This window comes from Nicotiana sylvestris, chromosome 5 (assembly GCF_000393655.2).
Source record: "Nicotiana sylvestris chromosome 5, ASM39365v2, whole genome shotgun sequence".
NCBI classification, from domain to species: Eukaryota; Viridiplantae; Streptophyta; class Magnoliopsida; order Solanales; family Solanaceae; genus Nicotiana; species Nicotiana sylvestris.
In genome coordinates, this window is record NC_091061.1 from 111,718,301 (window position 1) to 111,733,504 (window position 15,204).

The 15,204-nt window shown below is 44.5% G+C and overlaps 2 protein-coding genes across 2 annotated transcripts; one reads left to right on the top strand and one right to left on the bottom strand.

Annotated features, from left to right (window-relative positions):
- Window positions 1–470: 470 nt before the first annotated feature.
- LOC138869152 (uncharacterized) lies at window positions 471–2,528 on the top strand. The gene is made up of 4 exons (XM_070146749.1): window positions 471–669; window positions 760–1,070; window positions 1,119–1,686; window positions 1,864–2,528. The coding sequence occupies exons 1-4, from the start codon at window positions 471–473 to the stop codon at window positions 2,526–2,528; spliced, it is 1,743 nt and encodes a 580-aa protein (XP_070002850.1).
- A 10,443-nt stretch (window positions 2,529–12,971) lies between these two features.
- LOC138869153 (uncharacterized) lies at window positions 12,972–13,730 on the bottom strand. Its single transcript, XM_070146750.1, has one exon. The coding sequence runs from the start codon at window positions 13,728–13,730 to the stop codon at window positions 12,972–12,974; it is 759 nt and encodes a 252-aa protein (XP_070002851.1).
- Window positions 13,731–15,204: the final 1,474 nt, after the last annotated feature.

A 15,204-nucleotide genomic window follows, 5' to 3' on the forward strand; every position in this document is an offset into this window, starting at 1 on the left:
AATGGTTATAGCATAAGTCCCATATTCATCATTCTTGCATTAGGAATCTCTACCCGTTAGTTGACCACCTAAGTACATGCCACGACCCTAGTGCCTTTCTCTACATTGCATACAACTTATAATCAATATCTTAGCCTCACTTAGCTTTAAACTTGTAGTTGATAAATTGTAGTTGATAATCAAAAGAAAACAAAAAATGTTAGAAGATCAATTAGGAGCTAAAACATAGTCCTAGACCATACAAACACTCAACTCCAAATTGAAGCTCCCTGTGGAAAATTGACCCCGATACCACTATTGGGTAAAAGTATTAGCGCCCACTCTTCCTTAGGTTGAGTCCGCTGCGATCACTTTTTGGCGCCGTTGCCGGGGAGCTTTACGGTGTTTGACTATTTGTTAGCTAGTTTTGTGTTTTGCTTCTTTTTCCTTCTTTTTACTTACTCTATTTGTGTTAATTCACTCAGGTACCAATGGCTTTAAACGCACAAGATGCTATTAATGTGGGAGTGGAGGAGGTGGAAGACGTAGAACAAGAGGAGGTTTTACCCCAAGCACAAAGACGGGGTAGAAATGCTAATGCAAATGTTAATGCTAATGACAACATACCAGACCCTCCTCCACCTCCACCAAGAGTGGCACCAAGAGTTCTACCCAATCAAGGGTACGCAAGTGCAATAGTTCCTCCCCGAATCCGGGCGGGGAACTTCAAAATCACCAATGTTATGCTCACTTTACTCGAACAATGAGGGTACTTTACAGGCGCCTCGGACCAAAACGCATACAAGCATTTGAAAGGGTTTGTGGATTCTTGTTGGGGAAGCAAGCAGACAAATGTTTCAGAAGATGCACTGAGGTTAAGGCTTTTCCCCTTCTCACTTCGGGGGAAGGCATTGGATTGGTTGGAGAGACTCCCAAATCATTCCATAACTACGTGGGATGAGTTAGCCGATAAATTTATTGCCAAGTTCTTTTCTCCTAGTCATATGGTGGCTCTTCGAGATGAGATTCTAGCCTTCAAGAAAGAGCCGATGGAGCCTTTACATGAGATATGGGAGAGGTTTCGGACGATGGTAAAAGATTTCCCCAACAACGATATGAATGATGTTATGATCTAACAGACGTTCTATCGGGGTATAAACACAACAAACCAGTGCATTGTCAATCAATTGGCCGGTGGTAATTTTATGAAGCTTCCATACAACGAAGCTTGTGATGTTCTTGATGAAATGGCCGATACTTCTTCGGCATGGCAAAGCCGGGCTAATGTTCCTCAAGGTGATCCTAATGTTATACACTTGCATAAGGAGTTGCATGATCACGGCCAAGCCATTGCCGAACTCACAACAACAATGAACCAATTGTCTAAAGCGCAACTTCAACAAGTTCAAAATCCGCGCCAAGTCAATGCCATGGAGGGAGAGAATATGATGAAAAGAAGGCAAAGAGGGCAACAACAACCTCAAGAAAATTTTGACAACTATGATGATGGTGGTGGATATTCGAACGAAGGTTTTGATGACCAAAGTGAGGAAGTCCAATATGTCAACAACTACCAAGGGAATAGAGGTAGTCAAGGGAATCAACAATGGAGACCCCAAGGTAATTGGGGCAATCAACAAGGTGGCAATTGGAATTACAATAGCAATCAAGGAGACAATTGGGGGAACAATAATTCGGGGAATCAAGGTAATTGGAATGGGAACAACAATTGGAACAACAACAATGGTGGTCAAGGTGGTTAGAACAACAATGGTGGTCAAGGTGGTTGGAACAACAATGGTGGACAAGGTAATAGGGGGCAAGGCTTTCAAAGGCCCCCAATGTATCAACAACCCAATAACCCGCCTCCGTTTCAATCTCAAGGGTCGAGTTCGTCGGGCAATGACATGGGTCGAATAGAGAACATGTTTGAACAAATGATGAAGAAGAATCATGACTACGATGCTCAATTGGCCTCCCATAACACTTTAATCCGTAATTTGGAAGTACAACTCGGGCAAATTTCGCAATCTCTCAACACTCACCCAAAGGGTGCTCTACCAAGTGATACGGTAGTAAACCCCAAGGGTGGGCATAATAATCATGTGATGGCGGTGACCACGAGAAGCGGAAGAGGCGGTGATGTGCAATCCTCAAGAGGTAATCGAGTTGTGGTTGATGAAGAAGAGTTACAAAATGATGAGATCCCGTTGGTAGTTGAGGATGTTGTTGAACAAAGTGGAAGTGATGATGTGAGAATTGAAATTGATGAGGGTGAGGAGGAGACTCAAGAGGCCGTGAACCCGTCTAGGGAACACGTAATTGATATGCCCGAACCGGTGGTGCCAAAAGACAATGAACCCTTGCCTAGACCTCCTCTGACATATCCTCAAAGGTTGGCCAAGCAAAAAGGTGACAACCAGTTTAAAAAATTCATTGAGATGATAAAGAGTTTGACTATAAATGTGCCCTTGGTGGAGGCACTTGAACAAATGCCGGGATATGCAAAGTTCATGAAGGACTTGGTTACTAAAATGAGATCGATGTAGTGTGAGACAATCAAGATGACACACCAAGTGAGTTCCATTGTACATTCCATGGCTCCAAAGCTAGAGGATCCCGGAGCATTCACAATACCATGTACCATTGGAAGTGCCGATTTCGCAAAAGCCCTATGTGACTTGGGGGCAAGTATCAATCTCATGCCATATTCGGTCTTCAAGACCTTGGGTATCGGACAACCTCGTCCAACATCTATGAGGCTTTAAATGGTAGACTGGTCAATGAAGCGGCTTTTGGGGATTATTAATGATGTCCTTGTTCATGTTGATAAGTTCATATTGCCGGCCGATTTTGTGATCTTGGATTGCGAAGTGGATTTCGAGGTGCCTATCATTCTTGGAAGGCCCTTCCTAGCTACGGGGAAGGCCTTGGTTGATGTGGAAGCGGGAGAATTGACCTTCCGTGTTGGAGATGAAAAGGTGGTGTTCCACGTGTGCAAATCAATGAGGCAACCAAATATCACCGAGGTATGCTCGTTTGTTGACATTGTCACGGCGGTGATAGTGGATGACACAAGCGCAATGGCAAATGTTGAGGACCCACTTGAGGCCGTGCTATTGAACATGGATGTTGATGATGATGCTGGAAGGGTGGAGTGTGTGAACGCATTACATGGCATGGGCTCGTATTCTTATGAACCGAGGAAGTTATCTCTTGATCTTGAAAATCGCAAAACTCCACCCACCAAGCCATCTATTGAGGAGCCACCGGTGTTGGAGTTGAAACTACTTCCTCCTCACCTCAAGTATTAATTTCTTGGTCCTAATTTCACTTTGCCGGTTATTCTTTCTTCTTGCTTGACTATCGTGCAGGTTGATGCCACTTTGGCGGTTCTTCAAAAGCGCAAGCGGGCGATTGGATGGACCTTGGCGGATATTCGGGGTATTAGCCCCGCGTTTTGCAGGCACAAGATAATATTGGAGGAGGATGCTAGGCCGTCTCTTGAACATAAAAGGAGACTCAATGAGGCCATGCAAGAGGTGGTCAAAAAGGAAGTCATCAAGTGGCTTGACGCCGGTGTGGTGTATCCAATTTCTGACAGTTCGTGGACTTCTCCGGTACAATGTGTGACAAAGAAGGGAGGAATGACAGTGGTGTCCAATGACAACAATGAACTTATTCTGACTCGTACTATGATGGGTTGGAGGGTATGAATGTACTACCAGAAGTTAAACAAGGTGACTAGAAAGGATCATTTCCCATTGCCGTTCTTGGACCAAATGCTTAATCATCTTGCGGGCCGGGATTTCTATTGTTTTCTGGATGGGTATTCAGGCTATAACCAAATTCTCATTGCCCCGGAAGACCAAGAAAAGACAACCTTCACATGTCCTTATGGCACATTCGCCTTCTCTCGAATTCCATTTGGATTATGTAATGCACCGGCGACCTTCCAATGATGTATGATGGCAATCTTCACCGACATGGTGGAGGACATATTGGAGGTATTCATGGATGATTTTAGTGTGGTTGGGGACTCATTTGTTGAATGCTTGCAAAACTTGGATCGTGTGTTGGCCCGATGCGAAGACACAAACTTGGTTCTCAATTGGGAGAAATTCCATTTTATGGTAGAAAAAGGAATTGTGTTGGGTCACAAAATTTCAAAAAGAGGGATTGAGGTTGATAAGGCGAAAATTGAGGTTGTCTCAAGGCTCCCTCCCCTACTTCTGTCAAAGGGGTGAGGAGTTTTCTTGGACACGCGGGTTTCTACCGAAGATTCATCAAAGACTTCTCTAAGGTAGTTAACCCGTTGTGTAAATTGCTAGAGAAAGATGCCAAATATGTGTTCGATGAGAGATGTATGGAGGCTTTCGAGCTTTTAAAGCAAAAGTTGACGACTACCCCCATCATCACCGCACCAAATTGGAGCTTGCCCTTTGATCTCATGTGCAACGCTAGTGATGTTGCGGTGGGGGCAGTCTTGGGCCAAAGAATCAACAAAATGTTCCATCTGGTTACTACTCAAGTAAGACAATGAATGAAGCTCAAAGGAACTACACGGTCACCGAGAAGGAATTATTTGCCATTGTTTTTGCCATGGAGAAGTTTTGCCCATACCTTATGGGGGCCAAAGTGATTATTCATACTGATCACGCCGCCCTTAGGTACTTGATGACGAAGAAAGATTCAAAAGAGAGGTTAATGAGATGGGTGCTTCTTCTTCAAGAATTTGATTTGGAGATTGTTGATAGAAAGGGTAGTGAAAATCAAGTGGCGGACCACTTGTCTCGATTGGTGGAGGAAGGGAGGCCTTTGGATGGCCTTGAGATAAATGATGCTTTTCCGGATGAACAACTCCTCTCGGTTTCAATGCTAGACATGCAATGGTTTGCCGACATTGCCAATTATCTTGTTACCGGTGTGGTTCCGTATGAGCTCTCTTCTAACCAAAGGAAGAAACTCAAGCGGGATTGTTTGGACTACTATTGGGATGAGCCGTATCTTTTCAAAATTTGCACCGATGGTGTAATTCGCCGGTGTGTTCCCAAAGAAGAGCAATTGAGTATTGTGGAAGCTTGTCACTCTTCGCCCTATGGTGGCCATCATGGCGGGGCGAGGACGACGTCTAAAGTGTTGAGTTGTGGTTTCTATTGGCCTTCTTTGTTCAAGGATGCCAGTGACTTTGTGAAAAGATGTGATGAATGCCAACGTGCCGGAGGGATTTCTAAGAAAGATGAGATGCCCCTTAACATGATTCTAGAGGTTGACATTTTTGATGTTTGGGGGATAGACTTTATGGGACCATTCATAAGTTCTTGTGGCAACACCTACATCTTGGTAGCGGTTGATTATGTGTCGAAATGGGTTGAGGCCATAGCTTTTCCAAATAATGAAGCTCGAAGTGTGGTGGCGTTCTTGAAAAAGAGTATCTTCACGAGGTTTGGCACTCCACGTGCTATCATCAGTGACGGGGGTTCTCATTTTTGCAACCGCGCTTTTGACTCATTGCTAGCCAAGTATGGGGTAAATCACAAGGTGACCACTCCTTATCATCCTCAAGCAAGTGGCCAAGTTGAGGTGTCCAACCGTGAGATCAAGAGTATTTTGTCCAAGTCTGTCAATGCAAATAGGACCGACTGGTCGAAGAAATTGGATGATGCTCTTTGGGCTTATCGTACAACTTTCAAGACTCCGATTGGTATGTTTCCGCATTGGTTGGAGTTTGGGAAGGCTTGTTATCTTCCGGTAGAATTGGAACATAAGGCTATGTGGGCCCTGAAAAAGTTGAACTTAGAATGGGATGTCGCTGCAAATCTCCGGGTTGAGCAATTGAATAAACTTGATGAGTTTAGGTTTCATGCTTACTCCAGCTCGTCCTTGTACAAGGACAAGATGAAGTACCTTCACGACAAGTATGCCCGAGGTAAGGAATTCAAAGTTGGTGACATGGTTCTTCTTTTCAACTCCCGGTTGAGGTTATTTCCGGGCAAGCTGAAGTCTAAGTGGAGCGGCCCATTTGAAGTGGTTGGTGTAACTCCTTTTGGTGCCATTGATCTCAAAAATAAGAATGGTGAAGTTTTCCGGGTCAATGGGCATCGTGTCAAGCACTATTTGGGCAAGATTGATGAGAGCCACGTGGTGGCACTCATTCATTTGAAATGACTGTGATGGTAACATGCATCGTGCCGCGACGTTAAATCAGGCGCTTCTTGGGAGGCAACCCATGTCTTTTTCTTTTTCTTTGTTTTTCTGTTGTAGAGTAGGATTTTTGAGCTGATAGTTTGTGAAGTGTTGCAGGGATAATGTTGAACCAGTGTAGGGCAAAAGTGCAAAATGGCCAGTCTCTGAATATTGCCTACACGGCCGCGCAGCAAAACAGTGCGGTCCGCGTAGGTTTGAGCAGCTGAAGGGTTAAGGCCAAGAAGACCCAGCACGGCCGCGTGACATTTCTGTATGGTCTGTGCTGGAGGACCCAAAATTACATGCTCTCTGACAAAGTTCCGACGCGGCCGCGCACCAAAGTAGTGCGGTCCGCGCTGGGATGGCTGAAAGTACCAAGTCTTTGAAGACTTCCACGCGGCCGCGCACCAAAATAGTGCGGTCCGCATGGATTGAACAGCTAATGTGTAGGATGCAAAATCCAGCGCGGTCCACGTCCCTTTTTGTGCGACCGCGCTGGTAGGTAGGTACTGTGTCCCAGGGCTTTCTATAAATAGAGGCCTTGGGCCTCATTTTAACCTTTTCACCAAATTTACAACTGAGCTATTGTTTTCACTGTTCATCAAGACTAATTATGCACATTCATTAATCCCTGGTAACAACTCTCATTCATTTCAATCATAGTCTAATTTTTGTTTCGTTTAATTGCTTTCTACTAGTGTAACTTCTTACTTTCGTCTTTTTCTTCTTAGTTTAACTGTTAGCTTAGATTTTTGTGTGTTTTAGTTTAATCATGGGTAGGGAATCTTGTTAAATAACTGAGTAGGGACACTTAGGACCCAAAAAGGTGAACAAAAATTGGATTTAATTGAACAAACACCCAGCTTAGTTATATTAGCCCTACGCGGCCGCGCAGCATTTGTGCGCGGTCCGCATGACTCTGGTTAAGAGATGATGAACCTTTCTGCGCAGTCCGCGTGCCATTTGTGTGCGGTCCGCGTGCCATTTGTGTACGGTCCGCGTGAGCCCAGCGCGGCCTCGGTCCAAAATAGTGCGGACCGCGTGTGAAGAGTTCAGAGAGGTCAACATTTGGGTATTTCACCTGCGCGGACCGCGTACCATTTCTGTGCGGTCCGTGCTGAACCAACGCGGCCGCGGTCCAAATCAGTGCGGACCGCGTCGGTTTATTCAGAAAGGTATGTATGGGTGTTAGTATACTGCGCGGACCGCGTGCCTTTTGGTGCGGTCTGCGCCCCTCTGTCTGTGTCACTGTGTCTACACTCTTTTCATTCAAGTGAACTGTCTACTTCACCTTATGTGCTTCTACTAACAATGTTAGACATGTATTCCTTGCAGACAATGGTTTAAAAACGAGCGTGCAAAGAAAAACAACCCGGGAGAGGTGGTTCCTCCCGAGGGGGAAAATCAAGAGGATTGTGAAACTCACTCCTAAAACCAGGGAATTGATAAAGAAAACCCGGAAGATAATCCGGGAAGTGGATAGAGCTGCATCTCATTCCACGGGGAGTGAGTATGCACCTTCACGGAGCATTACCTCGGAGTTTGCCCCCACCCACATGTCCACTTCATTTCAGCTCCGTGATTCCCCTTCCCCGGATCATGGTAATGTAGCCTCCTCCAAGAAGCCGGTTAATGTCATCTTGGACTCGTCAGATGAGTCCGTAGCAAGAGAAGAAGAACAATACTCCACATCTCCCACAACTTCATTATCAGGGGAGAGTGGAGGGTATGCTGAGGGAGGTGAGCCACAGGTCGGGGGGATAGAGCGTACTAGAAAACCGGAGGCATGAGCAGACAGGTTTATTAGTGAGGTTGCTTTCCACAAATTTCGGGAGTGGTGGCCCAAAAGGAAACTGATTCCGGAGAGGCAGTTCATAGATGACGATCTTGTCCCTCTCAACCCTCATATGCAAGCACAATTCCGCACTAGAGAGGGTTGGGGATTCTTCAAAGAACGTGTTGAGATGGCAAATGAGCATATGTTGAAGGAGTTCTATAGCAATGTTCACCATATAGTTCGGGACTCAAAAGCAACTAAAGTGAGGGACAAGACAGTTGTGTTTGATGGCAAATCGTTGAATGAATTCCTGGGGTTCAAAGAAGAGGATGAATCGCAATATTTAGAAAAGCTAGCAATGAAAGAGGAGGTTTGTCCTTGGTTGGCCGAGCACTTGGCAGCCCCGGGTACAGTCCCAGTCTGGTTGAAAGCACAAGAAAAGATCTTTAGGAACACCCTGAACTTTGAAGCCAAAGGGTGGTTGACTTTCGTGTGTAGTCGACTTGACTCGTCTACACATGATCACTCCATTCCCCTTCCTCGTGCTGTCTTGGTAGCATCTATCATGGCGGGTTTCCCTCTGAATGTGGGTAATATTATGTCGAGAGTGATTTCTACAGTTGGTCAGGAGACCCAAACAAACTACCCATTCCCAAACACACTCTCATTGTAGTTCAAAGAATTGAACGTGAAGAAAAAGAAATATGATGTCAAGGTACCTCCGGTGGCCCCGTACTCATGGTATAGTCAGTTGGGTCCAGACAACCCGAAGAGGGGCAAGAAGAATGTGGCATCCACTTCCACCGCACCTGGCCAGTCTGAGGAGCCAGCGGTCATTGAGAAGACCAGTGAGCCTTCCACCATTCCTGCTACTGATGAGGCATTGCCTCCGGGTCCGTCGTCAGCAGCTGGTCCTTCTATTGCAGCTGACCCGGTAGTCCCTTCATCAAAGACTCACCGGTTCACCGCAAACCAGCTCACCCATTCCCTTGCCAGTTTGAACAACTGGATGTCAGCTGCGACATCCAAGTTGTCTACATTGACCACTGCTGTACAGGCACATGGAGCACTAGTTACTGTTGAGATTCCTTCCTCCATTGAGGATGCACTGAAGAAGATCCTGGCCAACTAGGAAAAGATGATGGCGACGCAGGATGCCTTGACTAAGGCGGTTGGGGCACATGACAAAGTGTTGGAGAAATTGGCTCGGGAGCACAAGAAGCTGAGGAAGCAGAAGGCTTCCAAGGAGTCAGAGACACAGTTGAGAGTGGATGTGGACAAGCTCATGGCGGATCAGTTGCCAATTGACCTACTATTTGGGGATCCGACTGTAGAGCCAGTAGTAGCACAGGTACAGGAGAAGGAGCAGAGGCCGAGGAAAAAGAGGAAACTCCCTAACACTAAGGGAGTTGTGATTGAGGTAGCACCGGTTCAGGAGAGTCCCTCCACTGCCCCACCAGTTGATGAGCCAGTTCTTGAGCAGGCACCTGTCCCAGCAGCACAGCAGCAGCAGGCCGGGGACCAGTCTGAGGTCCCCGCCAGTATAGAGGACTTAGGAGCCACTGACCAGTACAGGGTGACGGATGAGGCTTGAGAGGCCTTTCTATATCCTTTCTTTCATTTTGGTGCTTATTTTGATAGTTAGCATTGGGGACAATGCTAGCTTTTATTCGTGGGGGTGTGGCCCTACTATTTTGATTGACTGTTGGATTACTGTATATATTCTTTTACTTTCAGCACATTCGTAGTTGTAGATGGCTTGTATATAACTGTTTATTCTAGATGCTCTTAAATTCTATGTATATATTCATTTCCCCTAGTTGTATATTCTACTCCCCTTTTGTACATATTCATTCGGTTTTCATTTTGGTTTTCTATTTTTCGTTAAAATTTTTCATTTTAGTTGCAAAGTTAGGCTCGTAGCCTTTTTGTTTTGTTTTGGCGTTTGCAATAAGCCCTTGGTTTTCTTAATGCCATGGTTCTTTCCAAGGGTAGAGTGTTGTGCGAACTGGGTGGATCTTCCCAATGATAGATGGCGTAACAACCTTCTTAAGGGTTTGAGTCCGTTTTTGATTTTTCTTTTTGATTTTCAAGTTTTTGTAGTTAAGGGTACCTCAGACAAAGCTTCACTTGGGCCTAGCACATTTTCCTTTGATCCTATGGTCAAAGACATTATGTTGTGTTTAGGATGGTGAAAGTTGTGGCCTTGAGACTCTTGTGTTTACCAAACAATCATCATGTGGTCATTTTGGGCCATTGTGCGCTTGAATCATATCTAAGGTCGTTGTGGGCCCTCGACTCCATCTTTGGCAATCCTTGAGTGTGTGTAGTGAGAATTCAAATCGTGAGCCCAAGTACCGAGCCGATGGCCTAGAACTTGCCCTGAATATTTGTTGAGGCGAAATCATAGGTGGAACTTGACTTGAGACGTGATTATAGGCTCTCCTTGATCCAAAATGCAAAATTTGAATAATTTCCATGACCTACCAATGAAATAATCCCTAGTTCACCCCTTTTGAGCCTTAAACCTTTTTATTTCATGAACCAAGCTACAAGCCTATACCCGTTCTTAATGAGACCCTTTCTTGGCACCCAAATCTTCCCTTGAGTAAATGGCAAATGTCTAAGTTTGGGGGGGAGAGACAAGAAAGGCATCAATGTGGTAAAAAGGCGCAAAAGCAAAAGAAAAGGAAGGCAATGAAAAAGAGAAAAAGACAAAAAGAAAGACAAAAATGAATAAGAACCAAAAAGGGAATCCAAGGACAACAAAAAAGTGAAAAAGGTGTGGAAAAGTGGTAAAAAGGAGAAAGGGTTTGAATTGCAAAAGAAAGAGTGATAATGTATCTCTCTAACCCCTTGAAAGAAGTGAATTACTCAATTGAGTCAAGAAAGCGTGCCAAAATAAATCAAAAGAAGTGTTTAAGGGAAGATTGAACCCATTTGAACAAAAACATGTCCTACCTTTACCCAAAGCCTTCACAATGACTCCTCAAAATCCCTATATGATCTTGAGTTGAGGGAAGCCTACATTAGTGGATACTTACATAAGGGGCAAACATATGGTACTTAGAGCCGGACTTAGGGACTTTTCTTTGTGAGAGATGAGAGAGAAGTCCATTCACCTCGATTTGTGTGCAAATACTCTAAAAAGGTGAGGTTCACTTAGGGAAAGTCGAGGATGTGTGAGTTTGGGTTCCACAATGACCAAAGAAATTGAGAAAGGTTCCTTGATGAAATGTGTCAACTCTTGATGCTCTTGTGTCACACTTGATCCACAAGTTTTCAAAGTTTAAATGTGTTAATGATGCATTCGCATTGAGGGCAATTGTTAGTCCCAATTGATGCTTGTTGAGGTTACTTTAGGATAAACAGGAATTACTTGGGTGTTTTCCATTGAGGGGTAGGTCTCATTTTATTTGCTTGAGGACAAGCAAAGGTTTAAGTTTGGGGGAGTTGATAACTGTGATTTCTACATGTTTTATACCCATTCTTACCTAAGCTTTGTGCATTAACTGCCATAAATTAGTCCCAAAATGCTTACAAGTTGCGCTTGATTGCAGGTTTGAGCGACAAGATGACAAATACCAAAGATCGGCTCAAAAAGGAGTGAAATCTGCCAAGTGTCAAAAGACAACTGAAGTGGGGAACAAAATGACCTGTGTGGTCCGCACTGATGTGTCACGCGGCCGCACAGGAGAGTTCAGAGGCTGGGTTATTTCAAGGTCAACCTGCGCGGTCCGCACTGCTTTGCCACGCGGCCGCGCAGGATAGTTTAGAGACCATGCAATTTCCAAGTCAAGATGCGCGGTCCGCGCTCCTTTCCACGCGGTCCGTGCCCAAGAGTGTCAGAGACTTAGTCATTCAAGGCAAAAGCCCACGCGGCCGCACACCTAATCAGTGCGGTCCGCGTGGATGAAGTTTAGAGAGGGTGGATTTGGACCAAAACACCCTACGCGGCCGCGCGTCCCATTTGTGCGGTCCGCGTCCCCAGTGTCAAAAGCAAGATATGAAGACCCAAACCCCTATGCGGCCGCGCGTCATTTATGCGTGGTCCGCGCCAGACCCTCAGGGGTATTTTTGTCCTGTTTTTCCTATTTAGTATAAATAGGACATTTTACTTTTTAGAGGAGGAGTTTTTTTTGGTTTTTATCATATAACAGCTGAACTCGAGACTTCATAGTTTTAGCCTATTTTGGGCAATTTCTTCTAGTATTAACGTGGATTTAAGTAGATTAATATTGTAGTTAATTATTATGTCAATTTCATCTACTATTTCTTCAATTTCTGTTTCTATTATGGCTAGCTAAACCCATTAGCTAGGGTTGTGGCTCAACCCTAGTGTGGGTAATTAATGGATGTGATTGTTTAGTGCATGAATGATGTTGGGTATTTGTTATTTGGATTAATCTTATGTTTTCATTAAGATTTGGTGGTTGCAAACACTAAGTCTAGTGTAGTGAGTCTTGACTCTTCTTGAGAAAGAGAGCCTATGACCCTAAGATTAATTCCAACAAGGAATCGGGATGGACCCATGAGAATGGTAGTCCCAATTAACGGATTAAACCTCGAGAGAGTAATTACCCAACTTGAACCATAAGTTGCTTGGGCAAATTGGCCTACCCAATTGGTCTCGAGAGAGTCAATTGAGCAAAATCACTCTTTCTACCGAGAGGTGTGAGAGTGGGTGCAAAAGTGCAACGGTTATAGCATAAGTCCCATATTCATCATTCTTTCATTAGGAATCTCTACTCGTTAGTTGACCACCTAGGTACATGCCACGACCATAGTGCCTTTCTCTATATTGCATACAACTTAGAATCAATATCTTAGCCTAACTTAGCTTTAAACTTGTAGCTGATAATCAAAAGAAAACAAAAAATGTTAGAAGATCAATTAGGAGCTAAAACATAGTCCTAGACCATACAAACACTCAACTCCAAATTGAAGCTCCCTGTGGAAAATTTACCCCGATACCACTATTCGGTAAAAGTATTAGCGCCCACTCTTCCTTAGGTTGAGTCCGCTGCGATCAGTTATAGTAATGTGATGGGCCCTTGGGTCCGAACCAAGCTTCTGACTCGATCATTGCGACATCCTCTTTCTTCTTCTTTCCAGTTGCTCCCCCAGTTCCACTTTGAATGGCCTGGGTGGTTGCCTTGATCGCCGAATAGCTCATGATTTTGTTTGTCTTGAGCCCTTCTTCTACCATACCTCCCATTTTTACCACTTCATTGAAGGACTTGCCTATAGCCGATACCAGATGTCCGTAATAAGTAGGTTCTAAGGCCTGCAAAAAATAATACACCATTTCACTTTCTTTCATTGGAGGGTCAACCCTCGCTGCCTGCTCTCTCCAACGAAAACCATATTCTCTAAAACTTTCATTGTGCTTTTTCTCAAGTTTCGTCAAAGACAGACGATCCAGAATAATCTCAAGATTGTACTTGAAGTGACAAGCAAATTTCTGGGCTAGGTCATCCCATGTGTACCATCTTCCATGATCCTGCCGAGTGTACCACTCCAGCGCCGAACCACTTAGACATTGACTGAAATGTGCCATTAGCAACCCGTCTTTCCCGCCAGCTCCCCTCATTTTGCTACAGAAACCTCTCAAATGCGCCACTAGATCACTATGTCCATCATACAAATCAAACTTGGGCATCTTAAACCCTGCTGGCAATTGCACATCATGAAATAGACATAGGTCTTTGTAGGCCACACTTACTTGACCTCCCAACCCCCATATGTCTCTGAATGACTGTTCCAGGCTTTTAACTTTCCTGAACATCTCCTCCTATTCGGGATGTTTAGATGGTTTTTTTGGTTTCCACTGGGAGGTCAAAATGAGGAGTGTAGGATTAGGGTTCGGGAACCTTGAATGTGGGCTCCGGGAGGTAATACTGGTTGTTGTGAGTCTGGAACAGAGGCTCACTGGAGGATCGATGTAATGCAGCAGGTGGGGGTGCCACAAAAACAGGAGTGACTGGTGGAGGAGGGTACGAGACTTGTTTGGGTGGTGGAGCTTGTGATGTATGGGAAGTGGTGCCGTGGCATTGTTGGTAGAGGGGAAAGGCCGGATATGAGTTCATAGTGGGAGGTTCTTGGGGCTGAGCCAATGGCGGGGTAAACTGGCGGTGGGTGCCCTTTTGCCCATGCTTGGTACATTTCAGCCATCTTCTGCTTCAGCTTATACAACTCATCTTTCAGATTGACCTCCGATTCTTCCACCTCTTTTGACGAATCGATAATACTTGCCTCAAGTTCCTGGTTGGCCATGTTCAGCTTGTTTTTGCATCGGGTGTTGTAGGAATGAGTTGCCAGAATGCCAGTCAAACTAACCACCTGCCTGAACTGGAATTTCATCAATAACAAACTTGTTAGCAATTAGGGCTTTAACAGATAGGCAACCGCACATTTAAGGAGTGAATACACCTAAGCAGTTAACCATTTCTATTATGCATTTGATCGGTTGCTTGCGTCATCCCTGCTTTTCCTTATTTCCATTTGCAACTTCTCTCTTTTTTCTCTTTTTCATTCTTGCCTTTCCTTGCTTGATCTCTCTTTGTTTTTATTCTCTCGTGTCTCTTTCTTGTTTTGCCATTGTTCCCTTCTCACGGATTCTTATTTTCTCTCTCTTTTCCTTTTCTTTTTTCTCTTGTTTTTCCTCTCTCTCTCTTTTTTCTTCTTTTCTTTTCTTTTTTTTATCTATTTTTTCTTTCTTTTGGTTATGGTCGAATCCTATGGAGATTGCCTACGTATCATGACCCCGCATGAATCAGACCGAGCATAGTTATTTGGGGGATAAGTGTAAAAGTAAATGATAAACACATTTTGGAATTTTCAAAATTTTCCATAAAATAAAACAGTTTTGATTACAACGACTCGTCATAAAAACTAACAGACTCGATAAGGGAAATTGACAGACCCTGACTCAAAACAAGACCGACAGACTCTGACAGAAAGGTGAAAACAACAGACTCGAAAACCAACTAACAGACTCCAACAAAAGAAAGTACAGACTCGCAAACAGACTAATAGACTCCAATGAAAATCATGAATACATTAATGCCTCAAATGCTCCTAGGGCCCGTGGGACAACATTCGGTCTCGCCACGGGCCTATATGCAAGATCCCTTTGAAGCCTTTCCAAGTCACTCATTATCTGTCGGACAAATGTCATCACTGCCGCGAAGAAGATGGTGCGAGTTATATCCTCACATGCTTGGCATTTCACAACAATGTAGTCGGCGATGGTTCTGATC